At 47.2% G+C, this 19,035-nt stretch overlaps 2 protein-coding genes across 3 annotated transcripts; both read right to left on the bottom strand.

The window, feature by feature from the left end:
• Positions 1–330: 330 nt before the first annotated feature.
• Positions 331–12,361, bottom strand: PIGO (phosphatidylinositol glycan anchor biosynthesis class O). Of its 2 annotated transcripts, XM_075186756.1 has the most exons (11): positions 12,255–12,356; positions 10,681–11,183; positions 10,149–10,292; positions 9,611–9,734; positions 9,176–9,335; positions 8,452–8,631; positions 5,676–7,248; positions 3,674–3,877; positions 1,365–1,570; positions 1,198–1,268; positions 331–1,054 (listed from the first exon to the last, which is right to left on the bottom strand). In XM_075186756.1, exons 2-11 carry the CDS (start codon positions 11,171–11,173, stop codon positions 925–927), a joined length of 3,285 nt encoding a protein of 1,094 aa, XP_075042857.1. In that variant the 5' UTR covers positions 11,174–11,183; positions 12,255–12,356; the 3' UTR covers positions 331–924. The 2 variants fall into 2 exon arrangements, with proteins under 2 accessions (XP_075042857.1, XP_075042864.1); XM_075186763.1 differs by lacking the exons at positions 331–1,054; positions 1,198–1,268 and having other exon boundaries at positions 1,434–1,574; positions 12,255–12,361.
• A 2,434-nt stretch (positions 12,362–14,795) lies between these two features.
• On the bottom strand, positions 14,796–18,815 carry STOML2 (stomatin like 2). The gene is made up of 6 exons (XM_075215333.1): positions 18,801–18,815; positions 18,551–18,685; positions 17,783–17,927; positions 17,056–17,135; positions 15,103–15,231; positions 14,796–15,018 (listed from the first exon to the last, which is right to left on the bottom strand). The coding sequence occupies exons 1-6, from the start codon at positions 18,813–18,815 to the stop codon at positions 14,893–14,895; spliced, it is 630 nt and encodes a 209-aa protein (XP_075071434.1). The 3' UTR covers positions 14,796–14,892.
• Positions 18,816–19,035: the final 220 nt, after the last annotated feature.

The following is a 19,035-nucleotide window of genomic DNA, read 5'->3' as shown; positions in this document are numbered from 1 at the left end:
ATTTACTATAACGCTCTGCAACCAAGATCTTATCCATTCAACCATCTTAGTATCCAATCCCAAGCTTTTAATAATAACAACTTACTGGAATAAACCCAGAGATCTAAAATAGAGCTTCTGCCTGAAACATTCTATTGATTACTCTGAAACACGGTTGCCACTGTGTCTGGTACACATGTTCCCTGGTAAGACTGAGCACAGAAGATGTTTGAGGTTACAAGACACTGTGAGAGCCAGTATGACTGATTTGCACAGCGGTAGATAAGATGATTGGCTGTCTGTGTAAACTTAACCCCTATAATTAAGAAATAAAATGACATATTGATGATGGAAGGGAGACGACGCTGTAACGATTATAACAGCAGTTTTTAATTCATAAATATCCAGCGCCACTTTCACACGCACTGGATAATTACCCTACCCATGGAGTTGGCGGCGCACTGCTCTGCGATGTGCCGCTCCCTCTTCTTGGCGGTAAATGTTTACGTTTTTCTTTGTATTGTGTGTTTTTTTTCTGACCTAAAACTTAATAGAGCATTTCCTATAAGATTGAGTTCATACAGGTTGGAACAGTACAGAAATGCTACATTGTGTAAAGTCACATCCGTTGTCCCGAATTCTTAGGAGACGTCCCAATATGGCTGATGCGTAAATGTCTACGGCACGACCGCAGTAATCTCCTGGAAAAAAATCCAAGTGCCGGAACTTTTATAGAGTAGTTTATTTCTATGACGTCACAGATAATCCACTGCAAGCCGTAGGTCCACCATACGCTGCAGCTTTATCACCAGACTCTGGGTTGTGAATTACGTTGCGGCCGACGCTCCGGGATTTTGGGTACAACTGTTCTGGAGGCACTGAGTGAATTCTGAGCAGCGTTTCTGTACTCTGGTTGCTAATACAGATGGTAAACGCCCTCCAGCGCTACCTGGTCTTCTGGTTAATGAGGTTCTTGAACCAGTCGCTGACCGCGCAGTCTACTCGCAAAACCAACGCTATCCCAAACAGGAGGAAAGTGCTGCTGACGGCAAAACCCAGAGCTTCAAACAGGAACCTGGGAGAGGGGGAAGACATCGGAGATATTAGGTTTGACAAAGGCAAAGCAAACATTATATATAATAATGTATCATTCTACCACTAAAGAAAGGCTACTGCAACATATTCTGGTTCAAGCATATCAATAACAGATAAACTCACTTTGGTGCAAACACTTTCCAGACCATGAGGTGGCGCCGAAGGATCATAGCGGCGCAGACGCAGGACAGGAGCTGCCAGAAAGGACACAATAAATGTAAGTGGGAAACACACACTCAGTATATTTGGTGTGAATGAAGTTCAGTATTTAGGCACACAGCGGCCTGTACCTGTACTCCCTGGATGAAGAGGTACTTGGCCCCCAGCTGCAGTAGAGCTTGGTAGAACTTGCCCGGGTTCTCTCTCAGCCTCATCTCCATCACAGGCATGTCATCGTCCTCAGGCTCTCCCTCCCGGGGGTCCCCCTTTATCTTCTTCCTCCGGCCTGCTGGGGCTTCACACAGAAACGGCCAGAGCAGTAACAGACAGGATCCGGCTTCCTCAGGGGAGAACACAGAATTTAATTAAACACTTCACATTTAGTATGCATTGCATAGTCCATTTAGTAGCTGAATTCAGCCACCGCCGCTTCCCTCAACCTATCCTGACCATTGTCACCAGCGCTCCCCTCAACCTATCCTGACCATTGTCACCAGTGCTCCCCTCAACCTATCCTGACCATTGTCACCAACGCTCCCCTCAACCTATCCTGACCATTGTCACCAGCGCTCCCCTCAACCTATCCTGACCATTGTCACCAGCGCTCCCCTCAACCTATCCTGACCATTGTCACCAGCGCTCCCCTCAACCTATCCTGACCATTGTCACCAGCGCTCCCCTCAACCTATCCTGACCATTGTCACCAGCGCTCCCCTCAACCTATCCTGACCATTGTCACCAGCGCTCCCCTCAACCTATCCTGACCATTGTCACCAGCGCTCCCCTCAACCTATCCTGACCATTGTCACCAGCGCTCCCCTCAACCTATCCTGACCATTGTCACCAGCGCTCCCCTCAACCTATCCTGACCATTGTCACTGCTGCTCCCCTCAACCTATCCTGACCATTGTCACTGCTGCTCCCCTCAACCTATCCTGATCATTGTCACCGGCGCTCCCCTCAACCTATCCTGATCATTGTCACCGGCGCTCCCCTCAACCTATCCTGATCATTGTCACCGGCGCTCCCCTCAACCTATCCTGATCATTGTCACCAGTGCTACCCTCAACCTATCCTGACCATTGTCACCAGCGCTCCCCTCAACCTATCCTGACCATTGTCACCAGCGCTCCCCTCAACCTATCCTGACCATTAATACTGCTGCTCCCCTCAACCTATCCTGACCATTATTACTGCTGCTCCCCTCAACCTATCCTGACCATTAATACTGCTGCTCCCCTCAACCTATCCTGACCATTGTCACCGCCGCTCCCCTCAACCTATCCTGACCATTGTCACCGCCGCTCCCCTCAACCTATCCTGACCATTGTCACCAGCGCTCCCCTCAACCTATCCTGACCATTAATACTGCTGCTCCCCTCAACCTATCCAGACCATTAATACTGCTGCTCCCCTCAACCTATCCTGACCATTAATACTGCTGCTCCCCTCATCCTATCCTGACCATTGTCACCGCCGCTCCCCTCAACCTATCCTGACCATTGTCACCGCCGCTCCCCTCAACCTATCCTGACCATTGTCACCGCCGCTCCCCTCAACCTATCCTGACCATTGTCACCGCCGCTCCCCTCAACCTATCCTGACCATTGTCACCAGCGCTCCCCTCAACCTATCCTGACCATTAATACTGCTGCTCCCCTCATCCTATCCTGACCATTGTCACCGGCGCTCCCCTCAACCTATCCTGACCATTGTCACCGCCACTCCCCTCAACCTATCCTGACCATTGTCACTGACGCTCCCCTCAACCTATCCTGACCATTGTCACTGCTGCTCCCCTCAACCTATTCTGACCATTGTCACTGACGCTCCCCTCAACCTATCCTGACCACTGTCACCGCCGCTCCCCTCAACCTATCCTGACCATTAATACTGCTGCTCCCCTCAACCTATCCTGACCATTGTCACCGCCGCTCCCCTCAACCTATCCTGACCATTGTCACTGCTGCTCCCCTCAACCTATCCTGAACATTGTCACCAGCGCTCCCCTCAACCTATCCTGACCATTGTCACCGCCGCTCCCCTCAACCTATCCTGACCATTAATACTGCTGCTCCCCTCAACCTATCCTGACCATTATTACTGCTGCTCCCCTCAACCTATCCTGACCATTAATACTGCTGCTCCCCTCAACCTATCCTGACCATTATTACTGCTGCTCCCCTCAACCTATCCTGACCATTAATACTGCTGCTCCTCTCAACCAATAACCAGAGTGCCCAGCCAATCAGTCATGCCAAGCAGCTCGTGTATGATACCAGGGACATCCTCTCCTCTACCTGCTGCTTGTATAGAAGGTATGAAGAGCTGGGGGAACAATGGGAGTTTGGGGGACAGTAATATTCTGTAGCACTGCACAATACAACACTGAAATGTATATATAAATTGGAGACAGCAGGAAACCCACATTAATTGTTACCTGAGAAGAGGATGTTAGCGGAGAAAGTATTGGCCGCAACGAGCAGAGCTGGGATGACATTGTTCTCATGTCCGTCCTGAAACCCCACAAAGGCGGAGTTCCAGTGGATGGCGGGGAAGACAGGCTGGTGACCGGTGGTGTAGAAGCTCTGGGTGGCAGCGAGCGCCCACGCTATAACTGCGTACCACGGGACGCAAAATAAATCTGCAAATAAACATAACAAGATAAATAAAACGTAATATCTCTCTACTTAAAGGGACACAATGACGACAAAGTTCTGTAGATGTATTCATAAGCAAATTAATGGTATCCCTCACAGACTCATTGCTTTGTTCATTGTTTATTTACTGTTTACTCAACAGGGAACTTCACCCAAATCAAAAATTTGCATTTTTTAAAAAACAAACAAAAGAAAAACCCCAACAACTTTTTACAGCCACTTTTACCATCTTCTAATTGTAGCATCTTCATTACAAATCCCAGCGACACTCCATCTGAGTGCAGCCATCTAACACCTCTAATCACCCTGTACAACTGACAACTGTCCGCCTGGTTAATATAGGCCAGCTCAGTTGTCAATGACCCGCCCCCTTCCCTACACATCACTCCCGATTGATGCAATGTTTCTGTCTGCTAGAGTTCCACCCTGTGAGGCTCTATGACGAGAGATCATGGGAGTTGTACTCCTGTTATCTAGCTGGGCGACGTCTAGTCAGTGCTCTGAAATGTTACAGAGTAGAATAATCATACTGATTCCAGGGAAAACACATGAAAGGTATCTGCACGTTACAAACTTTCAGACAAACGTCACCACTAACATTGGTCTCCATATTGTTATGTTATAACTGAAATTAATATTGTCTGCAGTTCTCCTTCAATCCATTTTATTATTTAAACAATGGGTCGCATTGTTTTACTAAACTCTGCTTAGTTGAGATTTAATGATGGATAAGCCACAATCAATATGGTGACCAAATACATTTCCCATTTACAGAAAAATGTAAAATCTGAATATTTTCCCTAGAGATGCTTGTCAGGGGTCAATGTGCATTAATTGCTTTAAACAGGACCTGTTTTATTATTTATAACCACAAGTGATAATTAGAGGATTTACAAATACTTGTTTCCAAATATTCTGCCACCTTGTGGGTAAAATCCAGCACTTACAAACACTCTTTAAACAATTGCTCTGCTGCAGAACTTTTTGCTGTCCCTTATTACTCTCTCATGCAGAGCTACTTTCCTGCTCCTTTACTCTGCATTATTTATGTAACCTGACCAGGGCGGTCATGATACAGAAGTGTAGTAAGAGCCCGGACTACAGATAATCCACACAAGCTGCGGAGCGCACACATACACACTGCTCGTTACACGCAGGGTGGCAGAACACTGAATAACAATGACAAAACATCCTGATATTAGCATAGTGAAGTAAATTAAAAAGGGTGAATATTCCCTGTAAAATAGTTTATTTCCATGTGTTCTAATTTTGATTTAAAAAACAGAAACATATGTTTGAAGATGGCTTAAGCTTCTTGCTGTATAACACAAAGTTATCAAAAGTTATTGTTTTGTACATGACGGTGGATATGGGGTACTGTGTGTCATCAAAATATAGACTGGGACACAAATATGGTTTTTTTACATAAATATTTAAAAATAGCCCAGATACTGTTATCTATAATACAATTATTATTACATATATACAACCCTGTCGGGTAAAGGGAATGTATTGCATTTGTGGATCTGGATCTCCAAATAGTGTAGTACAAGCTGCAGTTACAGAGATAACCAGCAGAGGGAGCTAGGTATTTTCGTGCGGATGTGGAAAATGATTGCAACTAACAATCATTCTTATCAGTGCAGCGCACACAACAATACACTGTAACCATAATCCTTATGGGATTTAATAGTTGCAGCTTTATTTCTACTAAAGGTCCCTACATTTTGCGGTTCCCAAATCCCGAAGGCAGATTATAGGGTAGAAGCAGCACAAACTCACCAGCCCGGTCAGCATAGAGATTGGAGACGTGTCCGTGGATGTGGAGGACGACGTACGCCTCTAATACCAGGAGCAGAAAGGCTGGGGTCATTCTCTCGCTGTGCAGCAATATCAGAACCAGGGTGAGTAGAGAAAGAGTGACCACCACTGCAGCAGAGTAGACACTGCCCAGACCATAGGCCTCAACCTCGACTCCCTTCCTTCCGTCCTCTCCCTCGACTCCCTGCTGGAGCCGGCTCTTCAGCGAGCGCTGCATCTTCCTGTAGATCTGAGGGATGACGTGTTGCAGTTCAGCCTGAGAGCCAGGAGCCCCCCGATAAGTCGTTACTGTGCTGTCTGCATTGGGGTCCCGGTTCCTCTTCATAAAAACAGTCATAGGGTTCCAGAGCACCAGCAGAAGGCCCAGTCCGGAGAAGACGAATATTGCTCTAGGGCAGACCACAAGGGCCAGGTGTGTGAGCTCCCGCAGGTTTGCCAGGCTGTCTTCCGTACCCGAGCTGAGGGCCCAGTAGCAGGAGATTCCTAAAGCAATAAGAGGGAACCCCCAACGGACATAGAGGACCAGCGGGGACGGGCTGTTGAGGTTTCCATAATGTTGCAGCCACTTCCTAACGAGAAAGACGATAACCCCGAGGCAGACAACGCAAAAAAGGTAGGATAAGTTCTTCAGCTCGAGATCCTGGATACTGGACAGAGGAGTGAGGAATGGGGAGGGATGACAGTCTGGGGTCTCCTCCCGACAGTTATGAAATAATCCAGAGAGGCGAATGCAGAACCCCAAGGCCGCCAGCAGCCACAAGAGCCGAGATCCGTCCTTCCTGTAAACTGGGGAGGTAGAAGGCTTCAGTGACTCGCCCCCCAGTGGGGTGAAGGTAGGGAGCGTTAGCCTGCCATCCCAATGTAGTTTCACCACGGTAAACATGAGCAAAGAGGTCAGGAGGAAAGGAGCCGCTTTCCCTTCCGCTACCACGAAGCTGTCCGAAAACAGGACACAGCAGCGGAAGAACAGCACAGCGCAGGGTCCGGAGAATAAGAGGGCCATGGGATGAGACCACCATCTCATCTTTGCATTTGTTCTTTTCCTATAAACGTAGAAGAAGCTTATCTGAGACACAGCAGCGGCTAAAGCACAAAGGAAAACTAGGTCGAGCTCAACCACAGATGTCCATATTCCTAGGCCAAGCACGGCAGTGACCGACACAGAGGAAAGAAGGGGGTATCCCAGCAAATCCATGCAGGACAAGTTCAGAGAAGGCCCCATCTCAGCAATCATGTAACAGAGGAAACAGGACATGAATAGGACGAGGCAGCCGATGATCATACGCAGAGGGTGAAAGCGAGCCCACGACTCCATGCACATATGTCTGGCTTGGCGGAGGTAGAGCTGCGGACCTTGTATGAGCTGCTGCAGACGATTCTCCATCTCTGCTTCGGACACAGTGCGCTGGTCCCACTCGGACATAAGCTGCTCGTATTCCGCCATCACCGAGGAGAAGAGATCTTCTAGGACCCTCAGCTTCTCCGTGGGAAGATCCCCGGCGGCCTGAGAATAGGAGTTCAGGTAACGGGCTACCTGTGAGAGAAAGCACATGGCGGCTTAATGCAAAACGTTTTATCATCTGTAAAGGAAGCAGAGAGGGACTTACATTACAGTGCATCAGATGTGACTATCTTCATAGTGGACTCCTAACCACAACGATAAGCTTAATTCCTCACAGAGACAATAACAACACAATAATACAAATATTGATTCAAATAATATATAAACTTACCAACATTATTGTGCCATAACCACTATGGTGAACGATGAAACAATAAATGACTAGTATATATCTAATAGTGGTTATTTATATAGTAAAAATATATGCTCTCTATAGGAATAGAAACATTTTGGCTTAAGTGTAATATAGGATCTCACAGAGGGTGCAGCTTTAATACTATTTTGCACCCAGCAGTATTCACAAAAGAAAATGTTACCGGTCAGTCAGACATAAAGGTCCCGATTCATGCTCTGACTTAAAACCCTTTGCGGGTCGTATCTAGCGTGAATTAGGGCGTGCCGACACAGATGCGGCTGATTCAAGTCCTGGGTTCTCCTAAGCAGGCTTGTTCCAGCCATATCATTCACACAAGCTACAGAGTAAGACATGTTTGGATTTTGATACAGTCTGAACTACACACAAGTTCCGTGCTCGTTTTTTAAAACGCAACTTGCATGCAAGCTGCGTCCGAACACGAAACAGGCCCACAGGGAGCGGACTGATTTTATTCATGTTTTGCATTTTTAATCTGGTTTCAGAATTCATAATAGCAGATTATGGTACAATAATATTGATAGCAAATGTATTGTTTTTAGGTAAATTCATAGTAAACATTATGTTTTTAAAACTGCCAATCTGCTTCCCGTGTGCTTTGTGGTGTCATCAGTAGAGAGGGGTTGTCATAGTTCCAGCTGATAATGTACGAGTAATGGGGACTCATAGAATTACTGCTGTATGTTATCACTTTACTGTAAAATTAAAATAAAATCATATTACAGAGGTCTCCGTGAGATCAGGTGTAATAACAGTATGGAGGAACTTATTGTGACCGGTGTAATCAGGGAATGGACACTGGAGGTAGATAGCGACTATCTCTGTCCACCACACTGAACTGCCAGATTATAAACCTAATAGATTTTTACATGTAAGCATAAGGAAGACATTGGATTGGGGGGTGGGGGTGTATACAAACAGGCAACAAACACATAAATACAATATATTCCGGTATACAGTACCTGCTGGGCATTAATCTGATACGCGCTCGTCTTTGTAAGAAGGGCTGATAGTTTATCTTCATCCGTGGACCACCAGAAGAGGTCATCAATAACAGCCCCCAGATTACTGTACGGAATGGGGATTCCCAGCAGCAGAGCCAGGCTGGGGACCAAGTCCACCTGAGGGACGGCTGGGGGGTCCTAAACGTACAACACTCAGATAAACACCTCTTCATGTAACACCCCCCCCCCCTACACTCAGATAAACACCCCAACCCCCTACACTCAGGTAAACACCCCAACCCCCTACACTCAGATAAACACCTCTTCATGTAACACCGCCCCCCCACTCAGATAAAGACCTCTTCAGATAAACACCCCAACTCCCTACACTCAGATAAACAACCCAACTCCCTGCACTCAAATAAACACCTCTTCATGTTACACCCCTCCTACAATCAGAGAAACACCCCAACAAACTACACTCAGATAAACAACCCAACTCCCTGCACTCAAATAAACACCTATTCATGTTACACCCCTCCTACAATCAGAGAAACACCCCAACAAACTACACTCAGATAAACATCTCGTCAGGCATCAACCGCAATACACAGTGATTAAAAACACGGCTATGTCACAACCCTAATGTAATTAGATAAACACCCAACTATGCCACTATCCCAGCACCCTCAGATAAACACCCGGCCACACTACAACCCCCTGTATCTTCAGAGAAACATACCGTCTGCAGCTGATCAGTAAAGAGAGGGGCTTTGCTATACAAGAAGAGAGCGGCAGTCACTTCCTTCTCACTGTCTCCCCCGTGGTCTCCTGTGTCTGTCATGCCGTGGTCTCCGGCCACCACCAGTAGGGTCTTGTCATCCAGATGTTCTATGAGTGATCTATGGACCCATAAACAGAGAAGTTTCCCTTACCTGGTAATATATATTTACGTACACAGAATCTGCTGACTAATGTGATACTTGGTTTATTTTTGTTGAGTAATGGCAAAGTATAATCTGTGACGGGTCATTTATCACATGAGATTAGACTAATCACATTTTAGGACTTTGTAAGGTCTAGATGATTGTTTAGGTCCAGATAGCGAAACACCCAGATCTGAAAGAGGATACACTGTACATTTACATATATAAGAAGAGTGACAAGACGCTCTCACCTGATCATGTGATTCATCTGTACAAGTTTCTTGCCCGTCTCTGGGTGGTCCGGTCCGTGCTTATGTCCACAATGATCAACCCCAAGAAAATGAGCAATCAGGACGTCCCAGTCTCCCCCATCCACTGAGAAGAGAGGAATTAGAAGGGATTCAATATAAAGCAGTGACTGATAGAGACTGTGAACAGGAACATACGTCATGACGATCACTGAAATCTGCAGAACACACACGGGCCCTGAGCCTCTATCACTGACCCACTGTATACATGTCTTGATATTATAAATTATATATTTTGCTTTCATATTAAAACAATTATTGTAAATATAATACTATTTACAGGTTAATAAACACGTAGTAACTTAATCACACGAAAGTCTGCTTAAAGCTATCCTGATCCCATTAAACGTCCTGCTGCCGGACCAGAGCTGTCCACAGTACAGCTCATGAACGTGTAAACTCTTCAGGAAATGTGATGAAGTCTCATCTCCACTGCTAAGGGTCTCTGTACTGAGGGTCACCCAGAAGCTCTGTCACTCACCGGTGGGATACAGGTGTCGCAAGATCCCGTCATCCACAGTGTGAAGGTCCTTTACGTTAAAGGATGGAAAGAAGTACGACTTGTGGAACTTTTTGGGGAATAGCCCATCCCAGGTGTCGTCTCCCATAAACACGACTCTCTTCCCTGTAAATAACAATGTAAGAGAAACACATACAGATTACATCAGTAAATTCAGTACCAGGAAATCTCATTGATGCCTGCGGATGTAACATATCCACCAAGTACAGAGACAGAAGAAGAGATACCTTAAAACCATTATCAGCCGTTGTGCAGAATTTAAATCCACCTTTCTTTTTATTAAAATTACATAATAATAAGCACATTGGCTCAGTGCTGGGGCCATGGGTTCGATTCCCAACCAGGGCCCTATCTGTGTGGAGTAAAGCCTAGTTAATATATATTATGTAAATAAATAAGGATGATACAAAATCAGCCAGATCAGAAGACTGTATATAGGACTTTACTGGTTTTCCCATGCTGAAATGTATTAAGAAACCATTTATACACTCACCGCTTTTCACCATTTGATGGATCAAGTTGTCTTCCTGAATGGCGTAGCTAGCAAAGTTACTGCCCACGTCCACGAATGTTGGCAGAGATCCAGTGGTGAATCCCTTAATCCTCTGCATGGTGGTGGTGGGGGGATCGGCACGGAAAGGGTAGAGTCTGGCATGTTGCGGCTGGGATGCGATGAGCTGGTGGATCACCTCCAACTTGTTCTGGTATGGCTTCGGGTTGGTGTTTGCTGGATCGTACTTGGCAAAGTCATATTTCAAAGCATCAATAATGACTACGACAGTCTTCTCAAACCTCTGTGGGAACCAACAGGAACTGGTCTCGAGGTGAGGACTCTTTAAAGGTCCGGGGGATGGAGGCTCAGAACAGTGACTTTGGTTGTTTAGCTCAATTCTCATGAGAAGGAAACCACTCATAAAAAGCCAGATACCAGAATAAAACAGGATGGATAACCAGGCCAGGAATAGAAGCACAGGAGCCTTCTTCATCCTGGTAGATCTAAGGAAGAAACATTTCAAGCTGAGTGAACAACGAACCTGCTTACAACTGGATATAGGGAAGTATAACTTTGTGGTGGGCTGCACAGACCATGGTACATCAATGACTGCAACACACACCGTTTGGTCACTGGCAACTCGGATCTACATGCATGTCTCATGTCTTCGGCCTACAATGGTCAAAATGACTGATGATATTGCAGGGTGTTTGACAAAACAAATGTACAGAAATATGGTGCAACTCCTAGCACTGAAAGATATCGGTCGCTTATTGTGGCGATTCTTCTACTTCTCTACAACACATCGCCAGACTGTGTGTGCAGAACGTTTAGTATTACTAGGGGTGCAGAACGGTTTTGGAGATTAGCAGATGAAGATAAGCTGTTTGACCTTCTAAACACCAGCTCAATAACAAAAGACAAATAAAGACTGCCAAGACCTACTGGGCCAAGGTCAGAGGTAACCTAAGCACACGTCTAGGGTCTTTTACCCAGTCGCCAAGTTTTCCATTTACACAGATATAACCCTAGTTAGCTTATTCATGGGCACGGAGCTCATTAAATGTTCGGTATTCCCGACTCACCTTTATAGATCTAGACACACTATACTATAACAAGGCGTTTTGCTGCAAAAGCTTCTAAGTATGGAAAAGGTTAGTGCAATATTTGCAGAATAATATTCAAGACATTCATTAAAGACAATGTTACATGTGCAGTGACCTTCCCTTTATCATATACATCATTTACTGCAGTCCTTTCTACTGATGTGAATAGTGGGCACAGGAGGGTACCCATTACACAGGTTATGTGGTGACCTGAGAACAGGATTTGTATACAAGATATAAATTGGGACATATATGGATATATGCAGTGTATAGGTATAGGTAGGTATGTATGTATGTATATATATATATATATGTATATATATATGTGTGTATATATATATATATATATATATGTATATATATGTATGTATATATATATATATATATATATATATAGGCTATGTATGGGGTATACATATGCTATATATGGGGAACATATGAGGCACATACATGACACACACAACTCACCTGAGCTTGCAGTCCTCACATTGATCCTGAGGTCGGGAGGACCCGGAAGTACAGACCAATGTCACCAGGGCAACACTACCAGAGAGAGGAGCCAGATACCAGAGAGAGGAGCCAGATACCATAGAGTGACACGGTGACACCTACTGGCTGCCTGCGGCACTGCAGCTTCCTGCACTGTACAGTGTTTAGTCTGGAAAATATTTTTCCTATCTTACTTTAGGCACCTGCAGGTCCACAGCCCTGGGAGCCACAGGTTGCACATTTCTGCTATGTATTACCACTTATAGTTATAGTTTGTTTCTCTCTACCTTTCTCTATTATACATAATCTTATAGCTCCTTGTTATTTAAGAACGTTATGTGTTAATCAGTGGTAAGAATTCCTCAATAAGTCAGAATTCATGATTTAAGAAATGTGAAGAATGTCTGTGGGATGATACTTTTATAGGCATTGCCTACAAAAATGTGACTGTAAATATATAATTGAAAAAAAAAATATTAATTTTTATTAATAGGGCGGCACTAGGTGTCCGCAGCGCCGTACAGATAAATATAATATAGATAAAAGTGTTTAATATGATACGGTATGTGCTGCCTCACTCTACGCGGCCTCCACCACATCCAGACCTGTACACGGCATTACTTAGTGATGCATCAATTTTCCTTTTTGAAAGAATAGTTTTATTTCCAAACAAAGCTTAAATACAATAATAATAAAATATATAAATATATACAGATCATAGAAACATTTGCATTCGAACACACGAATGGATTTTTTATCTTTTGAAGCCACATCCATAGAATTCTGAAGAGTTGCCCAAAGCTCAGTAAATAGGAGGATGGTGACTATGGGGGTTTGAAGAGAAATGTAGAGACCCTCTGGGTATTTCTGTTAATTAAAACACAAATCTGAGCTAAAGTATGCGTTTCATTAGTAAAGTAGGACATCATTTTTTCCATGTCTGTAACGTGCTAAATTTTACTCTGTTGGAGGAATATGGGCCATTTTTCATTCATTTTATAAAGTGTGGTCCCCGAGCCGTCCCGTGCGGCCCCCAGCTCCTTCCTGTGTTATTGTCAGATGTGTATATTATAGTGTGTAACACTTAGGTATCTCTTTTTTATACTATCACATCTATTATTTTAACGTATTAATAAGATTAAGGGTAATGTGAGCTCATGTGAAGGTTAGAGAGGCGCAAAAGTTGCCAATCACTGCTTTAAACTAAGAATACTATAAATAAAACAATACAACAAAATCCCCCAACATTCTTATAATCCCATTTAAGAGATATATTTACACGGATATATTTTATAGTTCTTCTGGTCATGTACATAGAGTTTAGTAAACCTGAAAAATGTCAGGGTGCAAAGATCTCTCGTCTTATCTCTCGTGGTTCAGGTGTGGCCATTTCCCAGCCTTAATGAGGACCTACCACTGTGTAATCACCAAAAAGTCCTGTAGATATGTTTAGTTTTACATAAAATTAAAAGTATTGACGCATTTACCCTTTATTTTACCATTACCCTCAGTCTTAGTCCTGTTACGCCATCTGAGGTAACGTAATACGCAGACATATCCACCCAGACATTACCTCCGCTTAGATGTCATCCTAAGGCGAGCTCAGGGAGGACAGAAACCTCCCGTGGAGCAGAAAGGCAAAACACTCCAGGTGTTGTAAAACTACAAGTTCCAGCATACCCTTCCAGCAATAAGCTGCTATATATTGGTAAAGCATGCTGGGGCTTGTAGTTTCACAACACCTGGAGCGTCAAAGGTTAGCCAACACAGATGTAATCCGTTGCATAATCACTTACAACAGAGCTTTTTTGTTATTCTTTATTACACCTCAGCGCAGTATGGCCCATCTTCCCGCCGTCATCTGGAGGAACGGCCACATAGGAAACGGAGCACTCTTCCCGTCACTGATGAACTCACTAGTGTCAGTCAAGCTCGCTCTTAAGTTACTATTTATGCATCATGAAAACACGGCCGATGCGTGACGCCTCTAACCCTGTCTATTCAATACTACCCTTTATTTAGAAAGGAGAATGGGCAGATTGCAACAATAGGTGGAGTTTTATGAAAAATAAGTTTTAATACGAGAAAAAAGTCACAAAAACAGCAGTAAGCGCTACTATGTACAGGAAACACGAGTGCCCCCTGTGAAATTAGCTTTGATAGTAGGTGCACTTTAAGGTGGACCTACAGTTTTATGAACCGATATTCAAAATAGTGAAATTAAAGAGGTACGAGGCACCAACTTGAACCTCCCCTTTTATGTGAGTAATTACCATTTAATGTTATACGTGTTTTTAGTGTAGGACCCAAGGATGACAGACATCAAGGGGTGGTATAAGGAAGGAATATTCACGAATATTCGTGGTGGTAAGTTTAATAACGTTATAATAATGATATATAACCTCACAAGAAATGTGTTAATAGTCTAACACTCTGCGCAGTCACAGTGAACACAGCTTGTAAAACACCAGAACAACACAACACGCCCCAGGCAAGAAAACTCAACGGTACAACGGAAACTAGTTTTGTTTCAAATGATATATTATTTTATGTCGACAATTCATAATAAAAAAAAAATGTCCTATAAACAGTTCCTCCGGCGTCACCAGATAATTCCTCAGTAGCTTTGGGTCAGGTCGTTTGTCTTGGTGAACTTGGGGTCTTCCGTGTCAGCGTGTGTGGGGTGGACCGAGTGGATCTTTTGAGGTAAGTTTTTGGTCAGTGTGCCGTAGATCCCCATGGCCTAAAGAAGGAGGGAGAGAGCAGAAACGTTACCGTGAGCTTCAGTTTAACATTCAGCGATTATATATACAGTATGGGCACGGACCTGGGTCACCATGCTACTGATGTCTCCGGTGTTAGTCGGCAGTAGAATAGTGTTGGATTCTTGCGCCAGTTTGGAGAAGGCGGCCACATACTGTTCCGCCACGGAAAGAGACGCTGCAGCATCACCATGCTAGAGGACAAAGATATATATACGTAACATTAGTACCAGGGGATTCGTGTCTATTAGTTCTGAAAAGCAGCAGGTTCGATACAAAACTGGTCCTTAATGCAGACACAGTGCAGTACCTGCGCACACTGTTAGGTGGCGCTGTTTGCTTGCCACGTTCTAGCGCTTTGCAGACAGAAGTCACCTCAGACAATGAGTCACTGCACCAAAAAAGGCATTTAGTAATATTGGGAGCTGAAAGAGTTAACCTACGGATATAGTGATGTTCTGCAGTATCCTGCAACTGTTGCATTCTCAAAGAAATAAGGTTGAGGTGGATTGACCGATTTCCACGTCATGTGACCTCCTCTGCAGTTACGTAGCATATCAGTGGCGGAGGAAGTGCAGTGTGCATGTAAGGGGAACACGTGGAAGAGGAGGCCCGGAGGAGGGGGGGGGGGGGTCGGCGCGCGCGGGGAAGAGGAGGCCCGGAGGAGGGGGGGGTCGGCGCGCGCGCGGGGAAGAGGAGGCCCGGAGGAGGGGGGGGTCGGCGCGCGCGCGGGGAAGAGGAGGCCCGGAGGAGGGGGGGGTCGGCGCGCGCGCGGGGAAGAGGAGGCCCGGAGGAGGGGGGGGGTCGGCGCGCGCGCGCGGGGAAGAGGAGGCCCGGAGGAGGGGGGGTCCGCGCGCGGGGAAGAGGAGGCCCGGAGGAGGGGGGGGGTCGGCGCGCGCGGGGAAGAGGAGGCCCGGAGGAGGGGGGGGTCGGCGCGCGCGCGCGGGGAAGAGGAGGCCCGGAGGAGGGGGGGGGGAGGCGCGCGCGAGCGCGGGAAGAGGAGGCCCGGAGGAGGGGGGGGGAGGCGCGCGCGCGCGGGGAAGAGGAGGCCCGGAGGAGGGGGGGGGGGAGGCGCGCGCGCGCGGGGAAGAGGAGGCCCGGAGGAGGGGGGGGGGGAGGCGCGCGCGCGGGGAAGAGAGGCCCGGAGGAGGGGGGGGGAGGCGCGCGTGCGGGGAAGAGGAGGTCCGGAGGAGGGGGGGGGGGGGGAGGCGCGCGTGCGGGGAAGAGGAGGTCCGGAGGGGGGGGGGGGGGAGGCGCGCGGGGAAGAGGAGGCCCGGAGGAGGGGGGGGGGGGGGGGGGGAGGCGCGCGGGGAAGAGGAGGCCCGGAGGAGGGGGGGGGGGGGAGGCGCGCGGGGAAGAGGAGGCCGGAGGAGGGGGGGGGGCAGGCACGCGGGGAAGAGGAGGCCCGGAGGAGGGGGGGGGGGGGAGGCGCGCGCGCGCGGGGAAGAGGAGGCCCGGAGGAGGGGGGGGGAGGCGCGGCACGCGGGGAAGAGGCCCGAAGGGAGGGGCGCGCGGGGCAGAAGCCCGAAGGGAGGGGCGCGCGGGGCAGAAGCCCGAAGGGAGGGGCGCGCGGGGCAGAAGCCCGAAGGGAGGGGCGCGCGGGGCAGAAGCCCGAAGGGAGGGGCGCGCGGGGCAGAAGCCCGAAGGGAGGGGCGCGCGGGGCAGAAGCCCGAAGGGAGGGGCGCGCGGGGCAGAAGCCCGAAGGGAGGGTGGCGCGCGGGCAGAAGCCCGAAGGGAGGGGCGCGCGGGGCAGAAGCCCGAAGGGAGGGGCGCGCGGGGCAGAAGCCCGAAGGGAGGGGCGCGCGGGGCAGAAGCCCGAAGGGAGGGGCGCGCGGGGCAGAAGCCCGAAGGGAGGGGCGCGCGGGGCAGAAGCCCGAAGGGAGGGGCGCGCGGGGAAGAGGGACAGCTCTTTGTGATCTGGTATAAACTGCTCCCGTTTAAAACACAATGGAGTACAGGGAGTACAGTTAATAGAAATAACAATTACAAAAGCAAATAAACAAGTAAAGGGGTGTTACCTGCTTTGTGAGTGCATCTGCTATCAAACGGATCGCCTCTCCGCGGGCGTTGGCTCTCGCTAGGATGGCGTTCGCTTCACCTGGGGTAACGACACAGAGAGGGTAACTGATATCAGGAGGCAGAGGAGAAAGGAATAGCAGCGAGACGTTTCATGTGGTCACTACGTATCACGGCACAGTGTAGTAGCTGCGGCCGATGACATTAGCGTTAGACCGCGGTTATTCTGGATGATTGTACTCCATATATCTATGACAACGGTGACTGGGACTATGGCCATAAGAGGAGACGTACAGCGCAGACCTATTTATCATTTTCATATTACAGCAAGAACCCGTTGTCACCAATATCCTCCTACAACCTTTTCCTCAGTGTTTGCCCCCCAGAAGGTCAGATTTATATTCCATGCAGGAGTCCTAGCAGCGCCCAGACCCAGGCTGCTCTACGTAACTCTCAGATGTCTGGTGCATTAAACTACTTATTTCACTGTGATGATACCAGGGATGGAAACAGCTGTATTGAATGAAATGATTGCAGCAGTAACCAGGGTGTGAGGGCACCTGAGATACACAGGATACGGCAGTAACGTAGGAGATATTACCTGTCTATCAAGTTTCATTCCACCAAAGCAGGAATAACAGACCCCGGACACATCTCAGTGCTGACTTTACTTATCTCACAGTACCTGACCTGTGTTCCCAGTCACCGGTGTATGTGTAGGTCACCCACCTGCTGCTTTGTTTATCTGCTCCGCTTTCTCTCCCTCGGAGGCCAGAATCTGGGACTGTTTCTGGCCCTCAGCCACGTTGATAGCAGACTCTCTGGTCCCCTCGGACTCTAACACCATCGCTCTCTTCCTCCTCTCGGCCTCCACCTTAGAAGACAGCAGACGGGAGATCATCACACATCCAGAGACTGGCACAAAGGCTCCTCCGTCTCCTCCCATGGCGTCTATAGGATCACATGCGACATTGCCACACATATAGGTGGCCATATAGAATCATGATCCTGGCGATCAGCTCTTTGGCGGAGCAGCGGGATCGGCCGTGAAACAGAGAATTCTACGTATTTCATGCTTACGTTATCCTGGTGCTGGTGGGGTGTAAATCGCTATAACTGCGAACATGAAATTCAGTCAGTAACTATATAATTCCCAATGTAGAATTAGGTGACAAAGGGAAGAGAATTTAGAGTAAATTAAGAGTAAAGCGGGGGATCTACGAACAACAAAATTCATATCCTTAATGACATAGTAAATAAATATATTTATTTGGTGGTTCTGGGTAACAGAATGTTACCAACGGGCAGCTATCACACTAGGTAGTGCCAGGGTAACGTAACACCGTGGTTCCTTACCCATATACCAACAATTAGCCCTGTATTGCGTTCTTCTCATCTTTATACATGTCTGTGGGTGAAGACGGCCTCCTACAGACAGGGCCGGCAAACCCACGGGATACAGCGAGCTCACAATAACACGACTTACTGAGAACCTACCTGCATCTGCATGGCCTCCCTAACCTTAGGGGGCACATGTATGTCTTTGATCTCGTACCGCAGGCACCGTATCCCCCAGTCATCCGCAGCCTGGTTGATGGCGTCTACGATGTTGGCGTTCAGACATTCTCTCTCCTGTTCAACGCACAAGAGGTAAAATACACTCAGGATACAGAATAGGTAAGTGCTCGGCCTGGCTGTAATCACCGACAAGTAGCCAATAGCAAATAATCACAGGGGTAAAGGTTACAAGCAGCCAAAACATCGATGTCAACAAAATAATGATGGGTAAGTGGCTAAGGATTGGGCACATCCTGTGTATAAATGGGCAGTCTAGTTATACAGAAACTGTTAGCAGAGACTAAAGTACATCTGGCTGTAATATCACCAAATTTATAAAAAGCATTTTCACAATTTCAAAATATTTTCCGAAATACACTGTACCCAAATTCTATCCAGGTTATGAAATAATAGTATTAAGTCCA

The sequence above is a fragment of the Mixophyes fleayi genome, chromosome 1 (assembly GCF_038048845.1).
Source record: "Mixophyes fleayi isolate aMixFle1 chromosome 1, aMixFle1.hap1, whole genome shotgun sequence".
Classification (NCBI taxonomy): Eukaryota; Metazoa; Chordata; class Amphibia; order Anura; family Limnodynastidae; genus Mixophyes; species Mixophyes fleayi.
The sequence above is the reverse complement of the archived record's forward strand: the minus strand, read 5'-3'. Positions and strand labels throughout refer to the sequence as shown.